Source organism: Conger conger, chromosome 7 (assembly GCF_963514075.1).
Source record: "Conger conger chromosome 7, fConCon1.1, whole genome shotgun sequence".
Lineage (NCBI taxonomy): Eukaryota > Metazoa > Chordata > Actinopteri > Anguilliformes > Congridae > Conger > Conger conger.
In genome coordinates this window covers 60224349-60249603 of record NC_083766.1, presented here as the reverse complement: position 1 = coordinate 60249603, position 25255 = coordinate 60224349, and the positions used below count along the sequence as shown (strand labels likewise).

At 41.5% G+C, this 25255-nt stretch overlaps 1 protein-coding gene across 1 annotated transcript; it reads left to right on the top strand.

Annotated features, from left to right (window-relative positions):
• Positions 1-8016: 8016 nt before the first annotated feature.
• LOC133133494 (olfactory receptor 1496-like) lies at positions 8017-16299 on the top strand. The gene is made up of 2 exons (XM_061249595.1): positions 8017-8399; positions 15708-16299. Exons 1-2 carry the CDS (start codon positions 8017-8019, stop codon positions 16297-16299), a joined length of 975 nt encoding a protein of 324 aa, XP_061105579.1.
• The last annotated feature ends 8956 nt before the right edge of the window (positions 16300-25255 follow it).

The window sequence follows — 25255 nt, the reverse complement described above, 5'->3', positions numbered from 1 at the left end:
GAGACCCATTCTACATGTTACAGCGGTGTAAGTCCGTCTGGATGCCAAATTACCAAATTTCCAGACGGCTCTTACTTCTCCCCATCAATTACACTGATTTCATCAATGCTTCAGTTACCAAAGGGACTGCGTTAAAAATTCAATTAAAAATGCAAGGGAGGGTAATTGCGGATTTTAATTGACGTCCCAGAAGAATTCCCAAATTCGGGCACTCCCGCTACGGGAAGATATATTCTGCAGCATGAGGGGAGAAGCACAACGAGATAAACTGTATTGGAGGGTGACTGGTAAGTACTGTTTTCCTGCTACGCTGATATCGTTGAGTTTTTCAGCAATTAATTCAGATGCGAGGGCTGAACGTTTTCACATGGTATGTGGAATAGCTGCAGTTAGTAAACCAAATAGGCCTCCTGTATTTAAATGATTTAATGGCAGTCCAGTATATAAGACCAAGGCCTTAAATATGCTCATATTCAAGGTGGTCAACTCAAGATTGAATGTTAGCCTAGATATAGCCAAGTGGGATTTATTTACAACCGTGGTCCGCTTTCCCAGTTTTCAGTCGCGTCGGTTTGCCGTTTACCTTCTGGAAAAAGTACCGGCATTATAAAGCAAACAAATTATTATTAGCCTATTACCATTATTATAAGGCTACTATTATGACTAATAACACTGGTCAACACGATTTATCTTTCATTGGGGTTTTTCAACGGATTCTAGCTAACTTTTGGGTGCTGAATTCGTTTTTGCCTATCACATCAGGTTTTTGAAAAATCATTATTTTTGAGAAAACAGCAATTTTCCACTCGAAATTGAAAAACACTGTTGCATTAGAAGATCGATAGATGTGAAAATGAAAGGTACCTACTTCAATTACAATATTCAATCATACATTAACAATTAATCCATGCTTGCTTGCACATATTTTTAATGGATGAAAAGTTTACAAATGTCACTAAACTAAGTTAATTATATAGGTGAAAAAGTTCCCCTTAACATGCTGTATATCACTTAAATACAAGGTAAGAACAGATAGGCCTACAGGTATTTCGTCATAATGAGGAACTGGGCTTATATCAGAGGGTATGCTAGGGTATTTCATGTATTGCTTGTTTTTCTTTTTGAATCCTTTGACATTTACAAGGCAGAAGTAGCAGTCATCTGGGTGGTTTTTTCGACACGCCAAACTTGAGCTTAGCATTCTTTCCTTGAGACCATGATCGCAGAGTTTTTAACACAAGTCGTTCATACTTTATGAGGGGCCAAGTCTTTGTCCTGGTCTCCAAGCAGTACTTTAAAATAGGCACTCTTGACAAATGTAGTGAGGTGCTAAAGTGAAGCATCCACAGATATAGCAGAAGATATCTGGGTTGTGGTGACACGGATGGTGCAGTGGGTAGCACTGCCGCCTCACAGCAAGGAGGTCCTGGGTTTGAATCCCGGTCGGCCGGGGCCTCTCTGTGTGGAGTTTGCATGTTCTCCCCGTGTTTGTGTGGGTTTCCTCCGGGTACTCCAGTTTCCTCCCACAGTCCAAAGACATGCAGGTCAGGCTGAATGGAGAGTCTAAATTGCCCATGGGTATGGGTGTGTGTGGCCTGTGATGGACTGGCGACCTGTCCAGGGTGTATTCCTGCCTTTCACCCAATGTACGTATGCTGGGATAGGCTCCAGCCCCCTGTGACCCTGTTCAAGATAAGCGGGTGAGGATAATGAATGAATATCTGGGTTGTTACAGCACTTTCTTCTCTTTTAAGGTGTAGACATAGCTAGCTGACAGGTACCAGGTACCAGTATAAACAACCCCACCTGTGCCCGCCCACTGAGACTTAGCAGCAGATTAGGTAGAGTCTTCACAACTGCAAATCACAAAAAACATTAACAAAGATTTAAAATATTTGTAAAATTCTTTTAAGGCCCTAAATTGAGTAGTTTTGGTGAGAATCATCAAGCTTTTGTAGATGGCCCATTTGTGCATGTGTGTGTATATGCATGTATGTGGGTGTATGCATGTGACCAGATGTGAGTTTGTGTGTGCACATTTATTTATAAAGCGGTTATGTCTACACAATATGATTCCGATGGCTTGAATCATTTCAATAATCTTTGAATTGGTTTTAATGAGAGGAAAAATCCAGAAGGTGGCCCATTTTATCTAATGCATTCAACAGAAATGGGCCTGTAACGAAAAATGCATTTAATAAACAAAATGAAGTTAATTTGGCATAATATCTCAATTTTTCTGAAAGAGACCACCAAGACACACTGATCATGAAACTTTACTTCTAGATCAGGGGGGTGTAATTCCACTCCTGGAAGGCTGGTGTGTATGCAGGTTTTTGTTTCCACAAATTCATTCATTCATTCATTCATTATCTTAACCCGCTTATCCTGAACAGGGTCACAGGGGGGCTGGAGCCTATCCCAGCATACATTGGGCGAAAGGCAGGAATACACCCTGGACAGGTCGCCAGTCCATCGCAGGGAACACACACCATTCACTCACACACTCACACACTCACACCTATGGGCAATTTAGACTCTCCAATCAGCCTAACCTGCATGTCTTTGGACTGTGGGAGGAAACCGGAGTTCCCGGAGGAAACCCACGCAGACATGGGGAGAACATGCAAACTCCACACAGAGAGGCCCCGGCCGATGGGGATTCGAACCCAGGACCTCCTTGCTGTGAGGCGGCAGTGCTACCCACTGCACCATCCGTGCCGCCCTTTCCACAAATTACTCCGACTAAATCAGTATATACCAACACTAGTTCATTGAGATTAGATCAGAGTAACACCATGTCATACGGGGACACAAGAACAGTCTTTGACTGTCATTAATGCCTTCATCAAGAAATGTAGCTAAAATGTCAGACGGTGTAAACGTCAGAGCCAATTAAGCAATTAAGGCCAACAGGTGGCATGAAAACCAGAAACAGATACAGCTCTCATTGCCTACCTCTGTTATAGATATTAATTTGTTTCTCATTCATATTTCAACCTTATCATTGAAAGCTAAAACTTCACAGGAAGGCTACGACTGACCTTCTTCGAGGTAGAAATATAGGCCTATGATGTATATGGTGTGGCATGAAAGCAAAATAGGACCGTATTCCATATAAAAATACAAAATAGCCTATATCTATAATTCCAATTTTACCAGAAGAACATCAACAGACGCACTGCTAAAAATGTGTCAGGGATGCTTGGTGTAAGAAATCATTATGTTTAAAGAAAGAGAAATGTCTCCAGCATAGGATGTTTCTCTGAATGTACTGATTTAGTTTTTTCAGATTAGGTTTAACACTTATCTTAAACATTTAATTCGAAAATTATATATGCATTCAAACGTTCCGGACCCAAGAAGAAAGGTAGAACTTGTATTAGCCTCCCAAGCTTTAAACGTGTAGCCTAGGCCTAAAGCAAACTAACCATCCTCCCATTTGTCACCTCCCCTGTGAACAGGGCAGCCTGTAGCGTAGTGGTTAAGGTACATGACTGGAATCCGCAAGGTCGGTGGCCCTGTTCTCACACCTCACGGTCTATCCTACCACTGCTACGCTGATGATACCCAACTCTTCATCTCATTCCCATCATCTGACACAGGTTTCAGCCTGCATCTCTGCTTGCCTGAGTGACATCCAGAGCTGGATGGACGACCACCATCTAAAGCTCATCCCGGGTAAGTCCGATCTTCCTTCCTGCTATTACTTCTCCCCATCTGGATGTCTCCATTTCCCTCGGGGATACCACACTGACGCCATCACCCTGTGCAAGGAACCTTGGCGTGGTGATGGACAGCAGACTGTCCCTCTCTGAGAACATTGAGGCGGCGACCCGATCATGCAGGTTCCTTCTATACAACATCCGGAGAATGTCCTTTTCCTTTTTCATCCCCTCCTCGATCCTGGTCCATGCAATGGTTTTGTCCCACCTGGACAACTGCAACTCTCTCCTGGCTGGCCTTCCGGTATTTGCCATCATCCAGACCCTTCCAAATCATCCAGAATACAGCAGCTCATCTGGGGCCTCATTTATAAAACTGTGCTTAGGATTCACGTCAAAAGGTTGCCTAAGCACGAAACCTAGGACGTGCGTACGCAAAACAATAGTCTGATTTATAAAACAGTGCATACGCACGTCCCACGCCAATTTTCCTTTATAAATCACAATCAACTCTAAATGTGGCGCAGCTTTGCCGGCTTCATGTCCCGCCCACAGTTGCCTATAAATAGGCAGTGAAGCGCCCCTAATGAATATGCATTTCACGAAGACGACAATGGCAAACGCTGAAAAGAAGGCCAAGAAAAGGGATTTCAGCCATTTGATTACCTCTGAAAAGCTACAGGTGTGGGAATTATCCTGTAAATGACGAACAGTTCTGCACAACGAATGTGATGATGACGATGATAATAATAATAATGATAATACACGTCATTTGTCTAGCACCATTGAAAACACAGTTACAAAATTAAGAGATAAAACGAACAAAAATGTATAACAATAAACACATTATAAAACGTAATATATGAATATGATAACAATATATGAAACTATGCTCGTATCTGCCCGACTGGCGCATTGTAAACGGTATCAGTGCAGCGCAATTTGTCCGACTATTCACCATATTATTTATGAGAATACATTTAATAACATGAAGTATTGTTTAACAATTCGTCTACATATTTGAGGGATTATATTACAACAACATCTCCGTTTACATTTATCATCCTAAATCATATTTTTTGGGCACTCCAGGGAGCATCAATCAAACAGCTGTTTGTTTATTCGTTGTAAGAGAGGCTTTTATCCGTTTTTGCAAATTAACTCTTCGTATATGATACGTGAGAGGTAATATTTCATTACATTACATTACATTACATTACATTACATTGCCTGGCATTTAGCAGACGCTCTTATCCAGAGCGACGTACAACAAAGTGCAAATTAAACACAAGAACGAGTGCAAATAGGACCTGAGAGGACAGTATAGTTCCGAGGCCTAGTGTAAACATGCAGAAAATCAGAACCCTTTAAGAGTACAATCAACAACAATCAATTTCGATTTATTTTACACAGTGGTATCTGTTGTATATCATTTTCGACTTCTCTCGTCGCCAAATGTTGTGTTGCACTTAGGAAGGGAGAGAACCCGTATAGCGAGATTCAACAACACAACACTTTAATAAGTATAACAGGGACGAAGCACGTCCTTACAGCAGCCATACCCAGCCACAACTCCCGGCAAATCTTTATACCTTTTTAAATCCTGTTTCACTTCCCGTTTTCCTGGTCTTACGTCACGAGCATTAAAGGCACAGTTTCTCATTTCCCCAGTTAATGTGCGTACGCATGGGTCAGAGTTTCCGTGGAGGACCGCACATTTTCCGGTCAAGTTCGTTTTTTATAAATGCCAAAGTTTGCTTAGAAAGTGGCGTACGCATTCTTTTGTGCCTACGCAACGTTTATAAATGAGGCCCCTGGTCTTCAACCTTCCCAGACTCCCACGTCACCCCCTGTTCACTTCCCTCCACTGGCTGCCTGTTATTGCTCACATCAAATTCAAAACGTTGGTGCTCGCTTTCCAAGCAGTTAAGGGTTCAGCCCCAGCTTACCTCCAAAAGATCATTGGACCCTACACGCCTACATAATCCAGCTTTGGTTCCCAACCTCGATCCTGGTATATGCTGGCTTTCGTTCCAACCACAGTTGCAAACCCTGAATTTTAACAAGCTGTTTATTTTTTCTTAATTGGGTGCTTTTCATGTCTATAGGGATCATTTACCCTCTTAAGCCTCATTATGTCAGGAATAGCAAAGCATTCCATGAACAATAACAATATTATGTTCATGTTGTGCTTATTGTGATATATTGCAAACAATTGCATAAAAGAGGTAACACAATTATTTGACTGATTAAATTAAAGACAATACGTTCCTAATAGATGAAAGTGTGGATACATGGCCGCCAAAACGAACAATTTTGTAGATAATGAAGTCCTTTGTCGTAAAATATTAATATAGTTTCACTGGCCATGTGTCCACGCATGTAAATTTACCTTAAAATACATCATAACTGACTATGAACCTGGCGAGAATAATATTAAAAACAATGCTAAATGCCTAAATGCAATGCAAATTGTGACCTCATCAATGCCCCAGACATAAAGTCCTAGAGGAATTGTCATGTACACGCATTCGACACGCACACACACACTAGTAGATAAATTCTGCAGCATCGGTAGAGAAGCACATTAGACGCTAGCTTCAATAGTCATCAATGCTGAGGAGAACTGGTGAGTAGCGGTTTCCGACTGCGATTACTCTTCGCCTTCTCTCCGTTTCTTAATTAGAATATTCAAATTGTATATTGTTAATAGAAAATGTAAGAGCAATGTCTAAATGACGCTGACATTCACGGTGGGCAATTAAGCCTAATTAAACGTAATTGCAATGCGTGGTCGGTGGTCGAGTTTTCTTTTCTTTTTTTCAGTGCCGTTATCCTTAAGTGTAAGCTTTCTGGAACACGAGCAGTTTTTGAACCACATTTTTGGGAGGTGAGAAAAGAAAGAGAACATAGCAAAATATAACGAACGAAAGACAGTTTACACCAGTGTGTTTCAACCGGTGTGCCCTATCGTGTGCCGTCGGAGCTTGTATGCCGTGTTTTCAAACCTCACCACAATTGAACATGCGTGCGAAATCGTATAACATTATTGTGGTCAATATAGCCAATCAAGTCACTCGCTCAAAAACTGTTGGTTAGTTATCACATTGCTCTGTTGTTTAGAGAGGTGGAAAAGGACTAATTGTTCAAATTACACAACTGATATAGCAACTGTTCTCGCGTTGTACAATAGACCGTGTTACATTTTTCAACGTTATATTAACGGCGACTCTCTTCTATTTGTTTTAATATAGTGGGATCAGGTAATTTGGGACACTTTATGGTAGAATTGCCAGGAGACCTCACTTCAATTATGTTTTTAGAAGTTATCACGGATCTCCGCAATATTTCTGTTTTGAAATTATGTTGTAAAGTATACTTGTTTAGAAACTACAGGCCTTCAAACGCGCCAAGGCCCCTTCGTGTTTACCGAACACGCTGATGGCATGTTCGGGTAAAATGGGACATCCATTTTCAGTTCAATTATTTGTTTTTATTTCACCATAGTACAAGTGAATATAGTAAATTATAGCACATAGAAGGGCTTAACAGAGTGAAATAGGGAATCAGATTTTGTATGAATACACACATAATTACATTATTTGCAGAATCTTAGTGCAACTATTAACACTTAAAAAAATGACAGTGCTTCAAACGCTTATTCACGAAAAAACAATGTGTATTCGGAAAATGTGTCTAGTAAAATTAAAAGACTTCATAAAACTCATCATAATACAGTTCTGCAGATTGTTAAATACTCTGTTTTTGGTTTAACACCCTTTTCATGAAAAAGTGAAATTCGATATATCTCAGCGCTTACCGAGTGATTGGCCTGACCTGACGGCCACACACTTTCTAGTTACCACAGACCAATCAAAACGATTGCTTTGTCTTCAGTAGTATTGTAGCAATAATGAAAGTACATTTTCAGTGATTGGCTGCTAATATTTATAAATTACAATAGGTAATTTCGGACTTCTAACGGTCAAAAGAGGAATAGCAACAACAAACACCTTGACGTCACAACACTGTTTATCCCCCTTCTCTGTAAACGCGCTGACTTGAAACTCCATTGGCTGTGGCAATTAGAACCAATTTCAACCACATTGCAGTAGGCTAGTGCTCTTTAGGCTACTAAAGTGCTTCAGTTGAAATATCCAACTGGAAACAATATATAATTAAATGTAATCTGTAGGCTATGACAATGGATACGACTGGAAAATATCGAAATGCAAAAGTCAGGCACAACTGTCACGTGGTTGTATCCGCACTAATTGCCATTCGTCTGTTTCTCTCTCAGGACCCGGAGGAAAAGCAGTCACTCGGATGTCCTGGACGCCGCATACGAGTAATGGGAATTCTCGCCACTTCGATCACAAACGACTCCATCATTATACCAGTGGGATTTTACATTATCGGATTTGAGTATTTAAAGTTTACAGCTTTATATTTGATTTTCCTCACCGTCCTTTATATTGTAACGATCTTGTCAAACTCATTCATTCTGTCAATAATATGGGTAGATAATCGCCTGCACACTCCAAAGTACATTGCTGTGTCTAATCTGGCAATCGTCGACTTGTTGTTCAGCACAACCCTTATTCCAAGTATGATCAGAGTGTTTCTCGCGAAAGATAACTTTATTTCGTACAACGCATGCTTGACACAGATGTTTTTTTATTACTGCTTTTTCTCATTAGAGTCGTTTTCCCTCAGCGTACTTGCCTATGACAGGCTAATTGCGATATGTTTCCCACTGAGACAGAGCTCGATAAACACGATAACTGTCATGCTCAGTATTTTAGTCACTGTTTGGTCATTTTGTGTAAGTATCGTTCTGTTCTCGGTCATAATGATGACCAGACTGTCTTTCTGCTTTTTCTAATCAACTGTAAGTCGCTTTGGATAAAAGCATCAGCTAAATGTAAGGGAATGTAATGGGGCCGACATTGGCTCAGGAGGTAAGAGCAGTCATCAGGCAGTCGGTGGTTTGCCAGTTTGCTCCAGCCCTGGGTGTCGAAGTGTCCCTGAGCAAGACTCCTGACAAGCTGGTTGGAGCCGTGCATGGCAGCCAATCACCGTTAGTGTGTGAGTGTGAGTGAGTGTGAGTGTGTGTATGAGTGTGTGTATGAATGGGTGAATGAGAAGCATCAATTGTACAGCGCTTTGGATCAAGGCGCTATATAAATGCAGGCAATTACATTATGACATATGGTTTGAGAACCCATTGCATCTTTTAACAATGCATATTGCCTAGGTCATTTGCATACACAATTATGTGTCTTAAGGTAAATGAATGTATTATTCTGAACCATTCAGGCCACACAGTATATTATCAGTGTACTCATTCTTCATCATCCTTATATTTACTTAAGGTGAAATGTTATACATTATGAATATACTGTAGATATGAAACATGAATGTGTTTCCTACGTCATCATTATATCGGGTGCCTCAGTTCCCGTGAATTCTCACTGAACAACTTTTTTGTCCACAAAATATTTGTCCGTGGATGCTTATATGTTTCGATAGGAAACATGGCAGTAAAAATAAAAATGAAATTCTGAAATGACATGGAATTTTACTGAATATTAAGTTATATTAAGTAATTATTCACAAGTTATGAATTGCCAACGCATTCATGTTTTTTTTGTTATGTCCTAATACATGAATAAATCTAATTATAATAGATCATAATTGATAAATTTGCCTGTTTTTTTTAATCTTTGAAAAACTTTTTAAAAATTTATTTTAATTTTGAACATTTGTTGTATATTCCTGCCTTTTAGAACCAATTTGTCACTGGTCCATATTTCTATGAATGCAGAAATTCTAATGTTCCTCTGTTTTGTCATTCATATGTCTCAAAACTGTGACCTAAGCTATACCTCTGGTTATACTTGAATATTACATGTATTATATATTTGTTATGGATAACATTTATTTAACCAACATGATTCTGACTGAACAAATAAGAATCATATTTGACCTGAAAAAAACAAATTGACCAGTAAAACTGGGCATCAGAAACCTTTGTATCCGAGCAATTAAATGCATAAAAGCATGCAGATGTGGTCAAGACGTTCAGGTGTTTTTCAGACCAAATGTCAGAATGGGGAAGAAATGTGATCAAACTGACTGTAGAATGATGGTTGGTGCCAGACAGGATGAGTATCTTGGAAACTGGATTTTTACACATAAAAGTCCCAGACAATTGTGTGAAAAACCAAAAACATCCAGTGAGCAGCAGCTCTGTGGGCAGTAACACATTGTTAATGAGAGAGGTCAGAGGGGAATGGCTAGACTGGTTGGAACTGACAGGAAGGTGACAGTAATGCAAATAACCACACAGAACAACAGTGGTATGCAGAAGAGCATCTCTGAACACACAATGCATCAAACCTCTAAGTTGATAGGCTACAGCAGCAGAAGACTTAATAAGTCCAAAAAATAAGTCTAATAAATGCCTAATAAAGCGCTAACTGAATGTATCTTGGCTGGCCTCCCAGCGTCCGCCATCAGACCCCTCCAACTTATTCAGAATGCAGCAGCTTGTCTGGTCTTCAACCTTCCCAAATACTCACACGTCACCCCCCTGCTTACTTCAATCCACTGGCTGCCTGTCATGGCTCGCATCAAATTCAAAACATTGGTGCTAGCCTTCCAAGCAGTTAAGGGGTCTTCCCCAGCTTAACTACAAAAGAATCATCAGACTCTACACCCCTGCCAGACCTCTTCGTTCAGCCTCCACAGGCCGCTTGGCACCTCTCCCTCTCCGAACCTCCACCTCACGCTCACGACTACTGTCTGTTCTGGCTCCACGGTGGTGGAACGAACTCCCCGTTGAGGTCAGAACTGTACAATCTCTCCCCACCTTCAAGGGCAAACTCAAGACGCACCTCTTCAAGCAGCACCTCTCCCCGTCCCTCCCTACCTCCCTGTGAACCTTAATTGTTGTCTTTGTGATTTACTTTGTGCATCGATATTTTTAGTTGGCTAGGTAAGCAGTGTTTGGATAGTTAAGTTTGGTCACTTTTGCTTTGTTGTTTGTTTGTTTATTTGTTCGTTAAAAAATAAAAATAATAATAATTCAAATAGGCCCTGGTCCTTATCTTTGTTGTACAGGTAGCAGTGAAATTGTACTTCCCTCTAGGGTCTTTCAGCGCACTTATCCCTGGTTATGGGTATGCACTTTGTTGTATGTCGCTCTGGATAAGAGCGTCTGCAAAATGCCATTAATGTAATGTAATGTATCTTGTATTTGTAGAAACTATTTTTATTTTATTTTATTTTTCAACACTAATTCGGTTTTCAATACTTCATGACTGGTTTGAGTGAATGGCAGTGTACAATAAATTGTATATTTGTGCATTTATATTTGCATGTATTGAACTACTATGCCTTTTTTCCTGGGGATGAGTATTGGAAATTAGTGTAAGCTATAGGGGAGACGGCGGCACAACCTAACGTTTTTAGGTTTTTGCTTAATTGAAAAAATAAATGCACATATCCTATTAGAGCAAATATGTAATATGTTTAATCCACAAACAGTCCAAAAAGTCAGTCTGGATAGTAATTCCGAAATGAAAAAATGCTATGTAAACCGCATCAATGCCTCAAGTAGGGGAAGTTGCGGATTTTAATTGATGTCTCCGAAGAATTCCCCAAATAGACGCATTTCACACACACACACACACACACACACACACACACACACACACACACACACACACGCAAACACACCAGGAGATAAATTCTGCAGCAAGAGAGTAGAAGCACATTAGACTAGCGACTTTCAACGCTGACCTATGCTGAGAACTGGTGAGTTGCGTTTTCCTGCTGCGCCAATTCTACTCTGCGCAAATCGCTCCATTGCTTCTTTTTTATTTTTTATTTTTTATTAAGACAGACAAGTGATTTTTTGTGGCAATTTCCGACCGTTAAAACGCAAATACCACAGGCACTGCAATACTGCACTCCTATAGTTATCAAATAATGTATGTGTGTTGTGTTGTATATTTGTAGCTGTGGTCCACTTGGCTTTATTGTATGACATTGCTTTACAATTTAACGATTTACCCGACTAGATAATCCAACATAATAAGCCTTCCCGATGGGAAACTCGTATAAGACTGAAAATACCACACCACTTGAGAGCAACTTGTGCAGCAGTGTGAATGTTTCCGCGTGCTTACCTTCCCCAGGCAGGCCTGTGTGAAATACACACCGCTAATAGGCCAAATGTTCAAAGGGAACAATTGGCACTCGAAGATGGTCAACATCAGGCTGAATGTAGAGCTAAATTGCCTCACGAAAAAGCAAGCAATGTCAAAAAGAAAACTAAAGACTGATGGCTTTTAATTAGAACAACTTCGATTAAGACATTTTCTATAGTTGAATTATGTGTATCTTCATGACACCTTAAAGTGATGCTTTATTGTACGCGTTGTTACATTTTATTTATTTATTTACTTACCCAATTGTCTTCTGTGTTCTTAATGTTATTTGTAAACAGTTGTATCTGCTATTCTAGCCTTTATACTGTTACTTTACACTTAATTTGTCTGTCAACTCTAAAACACGTGTGGGCCTTACACATGAACAACTTGTTATGTCGGATGACATAGTTTTCTGGACAACGTACAGGCATTCTAAAGCGAACAAATTTGATTTGATAAAAAAGAACGACGCATTATGCTATTACTTTTCCGTTGTGTCGGATACATACAACCGTAGTATTATTGGATATCACCTGCTGAAAGGAATTTGCGCGCGCGCGCGCGCGTGTGTGTGTGTGTGTGTGTGTGTGTGTGTGTGTGTGTGCTGAAGGCGCTGGCGTTTTTGAAACAATTCAAGAGCAATATCGGGAGAGAAAGAGACGGCGTACCCAAATACGCATGCATGACATCACCTCCACGGTTTGGCTGGTTCTGGTTGGTTCTTATTCAACGCTACATGTGTTTTTAACCCATTAATGCCCAGATTTCCCCCAAATATTTCTTAGATGTAATCATTTGCACAACCTTCCATTCTACTTTCGGAGAAGTAGACGAGTTTTAGTGGGGGAGCAGAATAAAGGACGGGGGAGTGAGAAATAATGGGACGCAGCCTCTGACTTCCATGTTTCCTCAGGGCAACGACCCAAACAGAGGGCAAGCCCTGGGGTGGCTGGTAAACGGCCGGAAGCAGGGAGCGTCAACAATGTGCAAATATATAAGAAGTAAAAATGGTAAAACCATGGGGGGAGAAAATGGGGATTGTTCGCTTCAGGTAAATAGTCAATTGGTTATTGTGCACGCTTTTTTGCCTATTGGAGGAGGTGCTAACAATTCAAGAGGAGCTTGGGTTTCCCAAACCAGAGAGTGTGCATTCGATTCGAGAGCCATGGAATAGGGGGCGGTGTGTCCCCACCAATCTACTTTGAATCTGTTAGTTTGTTAGTTTTGTTACATTTATATTTGCTTACCTGTTTCCTGTGCCATCTGTTGAACATTTAGAATTGCGGCCTACAAACCTTCAACCTAGGTGTGGGAAGTTCCTACATCTTCTGTGGTAACACAAGTAGCCTAATGAGATGGAAATGCTTCAATGAAGGAAGTAAAGGAACTAGGTCTGTAACCAACAAAGGATCCCGTCCCACTTCTGTGCTGACAGGGATAGAGTTTCTGCCACACACCTGAGCTACAGGGACCGACTAAACCAGGCTCGCCGGGTCTTGTTTTCCTACAAAATCTGTTTTCACTGGTCATGGTTACACAATTATAACCAGAAATATATGACTTATATTGATTGATCAGTAATTAGTCCATCATTGACACCATATGCCTAATAAATACCATGATTATGTATTTAAAAGGGATTTTCACAGGCCACTTTAGCTGTATTTTTGAATAAATATACAATGAACTATAATAATGATAAAACAATTTTTTTATGTTGGCTGTTACTAGTGATGTTGCTTAATAGGAAAATAACTTGCCATCAAAACTAATTTTGTTTCAGAGCTTTGCCTCTAATTCCTGCTACGATCTCTGGGAAGCATGACAAACAACACTACATGACAGGAAGGAAGTGCATTATCCAAGAAGTTGTTTCAAGCTCATCCCAAGGTTGTCTGTTTTCATGTCAGTTGTTCTTAAAGCATCTTTAGTCATCTAAAAATATCCACAAATAGAAAAAAGAGTGGTTGTGACTCCAGTAACTTTAATTAGGTTTAAGTACTGTAGTACTGGGCACCCTGTAGCGTAGTGGTTAAGGTACATGAAGGTACTGGGACCGCAAGGTCGGTGGTTCAATCCCCGGTGTAGCCACAATAAGATTAAGCAAGGCCCTTAATCCTGCATTGCTCCAGGGGAGGATTGTCTCCTGCGTAGTCTAACAACTGTAAATCACTTTGGATAAAAGTGTTAGCTAAATGACCTGTAATGCAATGTACTATATGAATGGTAGGCAAAAACGGCATGAAATATTTTTTTACTGAAATGTATTTGATTATTTGTCTTCTGAATTTATTATAAACCTGAGGTTATAAAAAGTAAATATCTTTGGCACTGCTACATGGGAGAAATATAGGCATGACGTAGCATGGAAGCAGTTTGCCTAGTACTGAACTGTAGCATGTCTCCGCTATGTGGGTCATGACATGGTGTTGGAGCCCAAGCGTTTTCAAAATGTTAGGAAAAAAAAAAATTTAGACCAGAAAATGTTTAACATTTCACCGGTGAGCATCGTCTGATGAAACAGATCCAAGTAAAAATATGGTAGCTATACTTGAGTTTAACTTTCCTATTTATTTGCAAAGAAATAACAGAACGTGAGAGAGCTAACTGGCTCTCTGATTTGAATCAGACATAGTGAGACTTATGTACAGTTTCCAGTACTCTGACCCAGAAGGGGGCGGGGGGGCTTCAGCAAAACAAAAAGACATGAAGCTGGCCACTAACAATTATCAGTATTTTGTTGACCTTGCTGTAAGACTGGAATGTGCCAGTACCCCCTTCTAGGAGAAGCAGACACATTAAAGTCAAAGGCTGTCTGTCTGCTTGGAGAGAGACAGAGAAATACTCCTAGTAAGCTCTAAATTCAGTCTAATAGCAATAAGGATTAAAAATGAAAGGTTATGTTTAATCGCGTGATTGTCTTTATGCTAACACACATTGTCAATTAAGAATCATTTAAGAAAATTACCGTTAAAGCAAAAAAAAAAAAAAAAGACTTTATTATCATGATTACCCAAGAAGAAATCAACATGTGCCTTGCTTCAAAATATCAGTGTTTAGAGTAAAAAAATCTTGTTGGTTCGATAGTTTAAATAAATTGACACAATTCTCCAGCTGTTGCTGTTTGCTGAATGCATATGATTCATTCAGCAAAACAGTCCAGCAATCACATTGCAATAGGCCTAATCATTTTTTTTTATGAGTAAACAAATAGATATGTTTTGATTTTAAATTGTATATGCGGTTAAACGTTTTTAGATGGAAAAGTTGCTATTAGCCTCCCAAAATATTTTCCAAATTAAAATAATCACCTGGGTAAGGACCAGTGAACTGATTTGTCACGTGGTCGTAGTCTGTGTTGTCATTGGTAGCCATTAATCAATTTCTCTCTCAGGGCCCAGAGGAAAAGCAGTCACGCGAAGTTTCTGAACGCCGCACACATGGGAGTGCTCGCTACTTCGATCACGAACGACTCAATCATAAGACCAATGGGATTTTATGTTATCGGATTTACGCATTTAAAGTTTGCTGATTTATATGTTACTTTCCTTGGCTTCATTTATATTGTAACCATTTTGTTCAACTTCTTTATGCTTTCCATTATATGGATGGATCATCGCCTTCACACTCCAAAGTACATTGCTGTGGCTAATTTGGGTGTTGTTGACTTGATGAGCAGTACATCATTTATTCCTAGTACGATCCATACTGTTGTCACGAGAGATACATTCATGTCCTACAATGCATGTTTGGCGCAGAATTTTTTTTATTACATTTCTATAATATTAGAGTCATATTCCCTCAGTGTACTTGCCTATGACAGATTAATTGCAATATGTTTCCCACTGAGGCATAATTCTATCAACACTCCCATTAGAATGATCAGTATCTTAGGGGCTGGTTGGTTGTTTTGGGGAAGCGCCATGTTGTTCCTCGTCGTGATCTTGAACAAATTGTCTTTTTGTGATTCCCTCACTGTGCACAACTATGTATGTGAGTACGCTGCCGTGTTCTTTCTATCGTGCAATGACTATACACTGCAATGGATCGCTAGCTCTACTGTGAGTATACTTTTTCTGTTTGGGCCCCTTACTTTAATCATCCTGTCATACGCCTGTATTTTGAGAGCTGTGTTTAGAATGAATACTGTCGAGAGTAGGTACAAAGCACTTGCAACGTGCACAGAACATTTTATTCTCGTCGCTATTTTCTACGGGCCAACCATATCGCTGTACATCATTGAACTTTTTTTATTCCACACCGATCCAAACATCAAAATGGTGAACTTGTCATTAGCCTCAAGTATCCCGTCCTGTCTGAACCCCATTGTGTATTCCCTGGCAACCAAAGAAATCAGGAACAAAATACTGGCTATGCTCAAAAAAGTCAAAGTAGCAGCGTGGACGGGGCAGTAAATTCAAGTAAATTGAATTTGAAATGAATCAAAGGAAAAACATCAATGTATTTCTTGGTGTTGGTGTTTGGCCTTGAATTGGTATTGGAACACATCCACCCACCGTCACTACCCCACTCACACACATGACACATTAATTAACTTTGGATGCTTAAGCACTGCATTGGCAACATTATTTTATTGTCATGTGTTGTGCTTGTGTAATTCTATAGTAGACGATTATCATCAAATGTGCCTTGATTACAATATTGTGTCATTTTCTCTGTTATTGTCTTCTGGTCTGCTTGTGTACTTTGTTGTCGGTGGGCCCTGATCGACCAGGCTAAATAAAGATAATGATATACAGTGAGCTGCATAATTATTGGCACCCTTGATTAAAAAGAAGAAAAAAGGCTGTATTTAATAAACAATGCAGATAAGAATATATATGTTATATTTATAGGAAAAGTATATGCTTTTATTCACACATGTATTCTCATGTTTTTATATTTATTATTATTTTAATGATATATATATATTTTTTTGGCTGTGTGGAAAACTATGGCAGTCAACTTCATTCCCACCCCAAACAATTATTGTAAGTAACATCAATGTGTGATATTTTGTATCTACTATAATCTGGACATCAATGAAGTCATACTGCTTGTGATAAAGGAAGGGGAAAGGTGGACGCATATTAATGCTTAGCCTACACATGTACACAGTTTATGCTCTTGTGATGTTTGGTAATTACTCTTTAACTCACGCTTGTTTGATGGATGAAAATACCCTCAAATTAAATCTGTCTGCACTTCAACCTCATTGTCATTGTAGCCTGTCACACTAGAGTACAGAACCAAAATAACAACAAAAAAAAGGTGTCACTGTCCAATTAATTATGGTCCTCACTACATGTGCGTGTACTCAAACTGTAATGACATACCAATTCAAATCAAAGTCTCTTGAAATTAGTAAAAGTGTCCCACAGGGGTCTAGTCCTGGTCCACTTCTTTGGTCCATTTTATATAAATAACTTTTTGTTCCCAACACCACATTATAATTTAGGGACCATGGCACCACATTTCTCAGGATTCCACAGCAAACTTCCACAACGTTTACAGCACTGCCCCGGCATGACGTCTAGTAGCAGTCAGTGGCGGGTAGCTAGTTAGGATGGGCCCGGGTGCAAGATTTTTTGGCGGGCGCTTCCTCATCTTAAGACGCAGGTACGCGCACGCAAAAACATATGACCTACGCACGCACATGCGCACACACAGAACCGTTAGACAGATATTTTAAAGACAATACTGAGGATTCTATTTGCCTAATGAGTTACTTTGGTTATTTGGACAAACTGCATTGTTTGTGATACTTTAGAACATTTGTATAAATCAAGTCAGAACCATGGACCAACGTAGATGGTCATAGAATCAAATCAACAAGTCAACAAATCAACGACCCATAGTTGCGATGTTTACATAACTAAAGCTTAGGCCTATATGCTAGTCATGTATCAGAATCAGAGGGAAAGCACAACACACTATGTTGTTATGACTAATTAATTGAATGCGTTTATGAAAATAAAAGATTAATTAATGGATGAAAATCTGTTAAATTCTTAGCTTTTGTTTAATCGTAGCTTTTTAAAAGCTTTGCTTGCTTTTTCTCTCTTCCCCAGGGAAGTGAAGTTGAAACAAGCCAATTAGCTAACACTGGCACATTATAGTAATTCTGATTAAAGTGCTCTGCCCATAGTGTGCAGCTTGACGTGCACGATCACGTGAAGGGGAGTCGAAAAACGGCACAGCACCAGTTTGTAAGTGATGTCCCTGAAGAATCCCCATGTACACGCACTCCACAAACGGTCAGATATATATTCTGCAGGATGAATACAGAATCACATAACACTTTTCGTCAGCCACCGATCCTGAGGAGTAACCTTATCCTGCTGCGGTATATCGCATTTAACCGATCCGGTTTTTTTTTTTGGGGGGTTTTTTTGCTTGCAGTTCTCTCAGACGCCGGGGCTGACGGTAAATGTTTCCACGCGCATATCTTCAACATGTATGTCGAACAGAAATAGTTCTGACGACAGATACAATATTTAAGTCGTTTATTGGGAATAGAAAATGTAAGAGTAAAGCTGACGAGAACCTCACATTCAAGGTGGTCAACACCGGGGGAGTATAAGACAACATATACGCGTGATTTAATGTACATAATTACAAAATCTATTGCAGCATTGTGTTCCGCGGTTCAGTTTTCACGGTTCCAGGCGCGATCGGTTTTTGCTGGCTGTCATCCAAGAAGCTTTGTGGAGAACCTACAGCTAATACAAATATGTTCAAGAGCGATATCGGTAGGGATGACACGTTGTACCCTAATACGCATGCTTGCAATCACCTCCGCTGCATGATTATCTTCTTTGAACTGGTTGGTTCTTCATCAAAACTACACGAATGTGTTGAAATATACTGTATGAATGTTGTATTTGCCATTCGGCTATATAACATATTTTACCCCGATGGCCAGTTTCACAGACACTTATGAAGCCTAGCCTTAGACTAAATTCCATTTTAAATGGCGATTCTACAAGAAAAAAATATATATTTTGTCCAAATTTAAGCTTTATCTGTATATGTGAAACCGGCCTTAAAAGTTACTTACTCGGTCGAAAGCATGTGTATATCCCCGTCCAATTCGTTTATTGAGATACTTCAGCATGAAATTAAGCATACTGCCATTCGATTTCCACAGATTGGCTGTAGAATGCGTCGAACTGAGGAGCTCAGTGACTTGACACATGACTCTGTCATAGGAAGCCACCTTTGCAATAAATCAGTTCGTCATAGTTCTGCCCCAATAGAACTGACCCGGTCAGAGTGTTGTTATTGTGAAAGAGGGGCGTCTATGAACAAAATCAGCTGAGTCACGAAGCGGTATGCTTTTAACCATTTAAAAGAATCACGTAGAATGTGTTGGCCTCCCAAGCGCTGATAGAAAGCTATATGCCTACTGTCGTCAACCTAAACTAATCAACTAGTAGGGAATTAGCCTGAATTGTCATGTGCTGGTTGTATGTTTTCATTGATTGCCATTCTTCTGTTTCTCTCTGAGGGCCCAGAGGAAAAGCAGGCACACGGAGTTCCTGAACGCCGAACACGTGCAATGGGAATTCTCTCCGCTTCCATCACAAACGACTCCATCATTAGACCTGCGGGATTTTACGTTATCGGATTTACGTATTTAAAGTTTGTTGATTTATATTTAATTCTCCTCGCCTTCATTTATATTCTGACGGTATTGTGCAACTCCTTCATAATTTCCATGATATGGATAGATCATCGCCTACATACTCCAAAGTACATTGCGGTGGCTAATTTAGGTGTTGTTGACTTGATGTGCAGTACATCCTTTATTCCTAGTACGATCCATACTGTTGTCGCGAGAGATACCTTCATGTCCTACAATGCATGTTTGACACAGAATTTTTTTTATTACGGTTCAGTTGCACTAGAGTCATTTTCCCTCAGTGTACTTGCCTATGACAGGCTAATTGTGGTATGTTTCCCACTGAGGCATACTTCTATCAACACTCCCACAACCATGATCTGTATTTTAGGGCTTGTTTGGTCGTTTTGTATAAGCAACATGTTATTCCTGGTCTTGATCTTAACCAAATTGTCCTTTTGTGATTCACTCGATGTGTACAACTATGACTGCGAGTACGGGGCCCTGATCAATATATCGTGTAATGATGCTACACTGCAGTGGATCGCTGCGTCTTCTCTGAGCATAATTGTTTTTTTTCTGCCTCTTAGTTTAATCGTTTTGTCATACGCCTGTATTTTGAGAGTCGTGTTTAAAATGAAAAGTGTGGAGAGTAGGTATAAAGCACTTGCTACGTGCACAGAACATCTCGTCCTGGTGGCGATTTTCTACGTACCGACCATAACTCTGTACCTCATTGAACTCTTCTCATTCCTCGTCGAACCACATGTGAAAATGGTAAACTTGTCGTTAGCCTCATGCCTCCCGTCCTGCCTGAACCCCATTGTGTATTCCCTGGCAACCAAAGAAATCATGAGCAGAATATTAGCGATGTTCCAGAAAGTCAAAGTAGCAGCGCGGGCAGGGCAGTAGTGGCAATGGCTGCACGTGTCTGAAAACTATTGCACGATGTCCGATGCCCTGCAGTTGAATTGTATTGTTTTGGAAACAGCCTCGCCCACAACTCATAACAAGTTTAAGAGTTCCATTGGAAGCTGTGTGTCATTTCTGTTTTATTACCATGGCTTTTGTTTATGCAATACTGTACCACATTGTTAGTGAGGCTCTTCTCTCCACTGACCTACCTGATTATATTAACATAATTATATAATGTTTTCCTGGGAATAGCCCTCGGTGGCCTGTCAATGGATAGTTCACATTTTACATTGACATTTTTGTCAATTAACAGACAATTATAATCCAAAACGATTTACAAGTGCGTAAGTTAAAATAAGTTCACATCAGTGGAGGCTCCTCCATAGAGGTGGAGGAGGCCTGGCCTCCCCAATAATTTGAGAGAAGAGAGAGATTTAAAAAAAACAATAAATATATTTATTTTATTTATTTATTTTAACAAAAAACATATTTTTTATTTTTTATATTCATATTATTTTAGTTTTGTTCATAAATCTAAATTTTCCCATGGCTAAAACCCAATATTGCAATTGTAAAGCAACAGGCCAGATTTCCCTATCAGTTTGTATTAAGGGAGGCCAGGCCAGGCCAGGCCTCCCCGAGGAAATGAGATTCTCATAGAAGTCAATGTAATGCATTTTTTTTCATGCCAATATGTGATTGGCCAGATCACTGAAAATGGGTGGGCAACGGAGGCCTAGCCTCACCATGCATTGTGTCCAGGGCTGAAAGATTGACATTTTGTTCGTCCAATCACATGCTACTGGTTCATTTGGAATCAACTATCCTTTCCTTTCCTATTCAACACAGAAGCCATTTTGAGAATTCGCTAGTCACTTCAGTCAAACAAACACTCGCCATAGTGGCTACGAGTGTCCTATCAACTTGTGCTTTTCAGGAAATTTAGAGAACACCCCTGGCTATCATCCCTGGAGTTTATAGCTCATTTGGCCAAACACTTTTGCTTAAAACTACCTCGGAAGTCGGCGAGATTCTAGCGCAATTTGAGATCTTGGGCTGGAGATATGCAGATTCCAGATACTAGGGAGTGAGAATGACATTCAATAGGTCATGTTAGACACCATTTGGGATTTATTGAACAGTTTTATTTTTAATGTAGTCCATTTCGTTTTATTACAAGTCAATTTAATAATCTTCCATATCAAATTACCGAATTGTTGCTCTGTGAGGAAATTCACTCTAAATACGAATAGAGTGCTGCCCTCTAGTGGATAACGTTAACGTTAGATAAAGCCAACTGGAACCATATTTTTACATATTTTATATTAAATATATTGAATAAAACTACTTATGATAAAGAAAGTGTTATCTTATCTTTTTTATATGCTAAACTTGATTAAATTGGTGATTACATGTTGAAGCTGTAGAAGAATGAAAAATGTAAGCTAAACAAAATTGTTTTTAACTACATAATTAAAATTCCTGCCTTTTACACATGTTCGCTTGGCATTTATATTACATCCAAATGTCATTTCTCAGCTTAATTATCAGGCAGGCTCATAGACTTACAGCAATGTCATTTCTTCAGGAAGGCACAAGGCTAAGCTCTGCACAATGAATTTCATCAGCCAGAACTTTCTGACTGTAGCTTACACTCCAAATAGTATTACATTACATTACATTACATTATTGGCATTTGGCAGACGCTCTTATCCAGAGCGACGTACAACAAAGTGCATACCCATAACCAGGGATAAGTTCGCTGAAAGACCCTAGAGGTAAGTACAATTTCAACTGCTACCTGTACAACAAAGATAAGGACAAGGGCCATTTTTTTTTTTTTTTTTTTTTTTTTTTTTTTGAACAAACAAACAAACAGAGCAAAAGTCACCAAAGTTAACTATCCAAACACTGCTTACCTAGCCAACTAAAATACTGATACACAAGTCACAGAGACAACAATTAAGGTTCACAGGGAGGTAGGGAGGGATGGGGAGAGGTGCTGTTTGAAGAGGTGTGTCTTCAGCTTGCGCTTGAAGGTGGGGAGGGATTCTATAGTTCTGACCTCAACGGGGAGTTCGTTCCACCACCGTGGAGCCAGAACAGACAGTAGTCGTGAGCGTGAGGTGGAGGTTCTGAGAGGGGGAGGTGCCAAGCGGCCTGTGGAGGCTGAACGAAGAGGTCTGGCAGGGGTGTAGGGTCTGATGATTTTTTGCAGATAAGCTGGGGAAGACCCTTTAACTGCTTGGAAGGCTAGCACCAATGTTTTGAATTTGATGCGAGCCATGACAGGCAGCCAGTGGAGGGAAGTAAGCAGGGGGGTGACGTGTGAGTATTTGGGAAGGTTGAAGACCAGACGAGCTGCTGCATTCTGGATGAGTTGGAGGGGTCTGATGGCAGACGCTGGGAGGCCAGCCAAGAGGGAATTGCAGTAGTCCAGGCGGGACAGAACCATCGCTTGGACCAGGAGCTGGGTCGAGTAGGGGGTGAGAAAGGGGCGGATTCTCCGTATGTTGTATAGGAAGAACCTGCAAGACCGGGTCACCGCCGCAATGTTCTCGGAAAGGGACAGTCTGCTGTCCATCACCACGCCGAGGTTCCTTGCACTGGGTGACGGCGTGAGTGTGGTATCCCCGAGGGAAATGGAGAGATCCAGATGGGGAGAGGTATTAGCAGGGATGAATATCATTTCAGTTTTACCTGGGTTGAGCTTTAGATGGTGGTTGTCCATCCAGCTCTGGATGTCCCTCAGGCAAGCAGAGATACGGGCTGAAACCTGCGTATCAGACGGCGGGAACGAGACGAAGAGTTGGGTATCGTCCGCATAGCAGTGGTAGGATAGCCCATGTGCAGTGATCACAGGGCCAAGGGAGCGAGTGTAGAGAGAAAAAAGAAGCGGGCCAAGGACTGAGCCCTGGGGAACTCCTGTGGCGAGGGGCCGAGGTGTCGATACCGAACCAGCCCAGGCAACCTGGAAGGAGCGACCAGAGAGGTAGGACTCAATCCAGTCCAGGGCTGTGCCACAGATGCCCGTTGCTGACAGGGCAGACAGGAGGATGGAGTGATCCACAGTGTCGAAGGCAGCAGAGAGATCTAGAAGAATGAGGACAGAGGAGAGGGAGGCTGCTCGTGCGGCATGAAGTGACTCACTGACGGAGAGGAGCGCAGTCTCTGTCGAGTGGCCCGATCTGAAGCCAGACTGATGGGGGTCTAGCAGGTTGTTGTTAGAAAAGAAGGAAGAAAGTTGAGTAGAAGCGGCTCGTTCTATAGTTTTAGAAAGGAAAGGAAGAAGAGATACCGGGCGGTAGTTCTGGATGATGGAGGGATCCAGGGTAGGCTTTTTTAGCAGCGGAGTGATGTGGGCCCTCTTGGAGGATGCCGGAAAACCGCCGGAAGACAGGGAGGAGTTGACAAGGGAGGTGACAAATGGGAGAATGTCAGGTGTGATAGTTTGGAGAAGAGAAGAGGGGATAGGGTCAAGGGCACAGGTTGTAGGGCGGTGGCAGAGCAGGAGTTGAGAAACATCAGAGTCTGTAAGGGGGGAGAAAGTGGAAAAGGAAGGGATGGGCCTAGAGGGGGGGAAGGGCACAGTGAGGGGGGCGGCGGTTGTAAAGGATCTGCGGATGACTGCGACCTTCTCATCGAAGAAATCAGCAAAGTCATCAGCAGCGAAGGAGGACTGAGGAGGAGGAGGCGGTGCGTTGAGGAGAGAGGAGAAAATGGAGAAAAGTTTCCGGGGGTTAGAAGCAGAGTTCTGAATTTGCGTTTGATAGTATTTTGCTTTGGCGGCAGTGACATCGGAAGAGAATGCCGCCAGGAGAGACTGGTAAGTCATGAGGTCGGAAGCGTCTCTGGATTTCCCCCACTTCCTCTCCGCTGCGCGGAGGCTGGCCCTGGAGGTACGGAGGGTGTCAGATATCCAAGGACTGGGAGGGGATGTGCGAGGTGGCTTTGAGACAGGGGGACAGAGAGAGTCAAAGGCGGAGGAGAGAGATGAAAGGAGGGTGGCAGATGCAGAGTCAGCGGGGAGTTTGGAGAAGGATTCGAGAGGGGGGAGTGAGGCGGTGACGGTGCTGGCAAAGGAAGAGGGTGAGAGGGAGCGGAGGTTACGGCGGGCTGAGGAAGTGTGGGAGGGAGGAGGGGGAGGAGGATGGGGAGGAAGAGGGAGGGAGAATGAGATGAAGTGGTGATCAGATGTATGCAGAGGGGTAACCGTGAAATTGGAGCATGAGCAGTTCCTTACAAAGACAAGGTCTAGGACATTGCCCGCCTTGTGGGTTGGAGGAGAGTGTTGCAGGGAGAGGCCGAAGGAGTGGATTAGCGGTAGGAAGGCAGCAGACTGGGAGGCTTCTAGGTGGATGTTGAAGTCTCCAAGGAGAATCAGTGGGGTGCCATCCTCAGGGAAGGAGCTGAGAAGGGTGTCTAGCTCATCAAGGAAGTTTCCCAGGGGCCCTGGAGGACGGTAGATAACTGCAATGAAAAGGTTAGTAGGGTAGGATACTGCAACAGAATGGAATTCAAAAGTGGATATGGACAGGTCAGAGAGGGGGAGAACAGAGAATTTCCACGAGGGGGAAATTAAAAGACCAGTACCACCGCCACGGCCGGAAGGCCGGGGAGTGTGCGAGAAGGAGAAGGAGGATGAGAGGGCAGCGGGAGTGGCGGTGTTGTCAGGTGTGATCCAGGTCTCAGTTAGGGCAAGGAATTGTAGGGACTGGAGGGAGGAATACGCAGGGATGAAGTCAGCCTTCCGAGTGGCAGACTGGCAGTTCCATAGTCCCCCTGTGACAGCAAAGTCCTCACAGGGGGTCAGCGGGGGATAGCTGAGGTTT

Bases quoted from the DNA above. Each gene is read 5' to 3' on its own strand.
- LOC133133494 (XM_061249595.1), top strand. From the start codon at position 8,017: ATGGGAATTCTCGCCACTTCGATCACAAACGACTCCATCATTATACCA. The intron at 8,400-15,707 runs GCTAATTGCGAT...TGCCTATGACAG, and splicing joins AGCGTACTTGCCTATGACAG to ATTAATTGCAATATGTTTCC.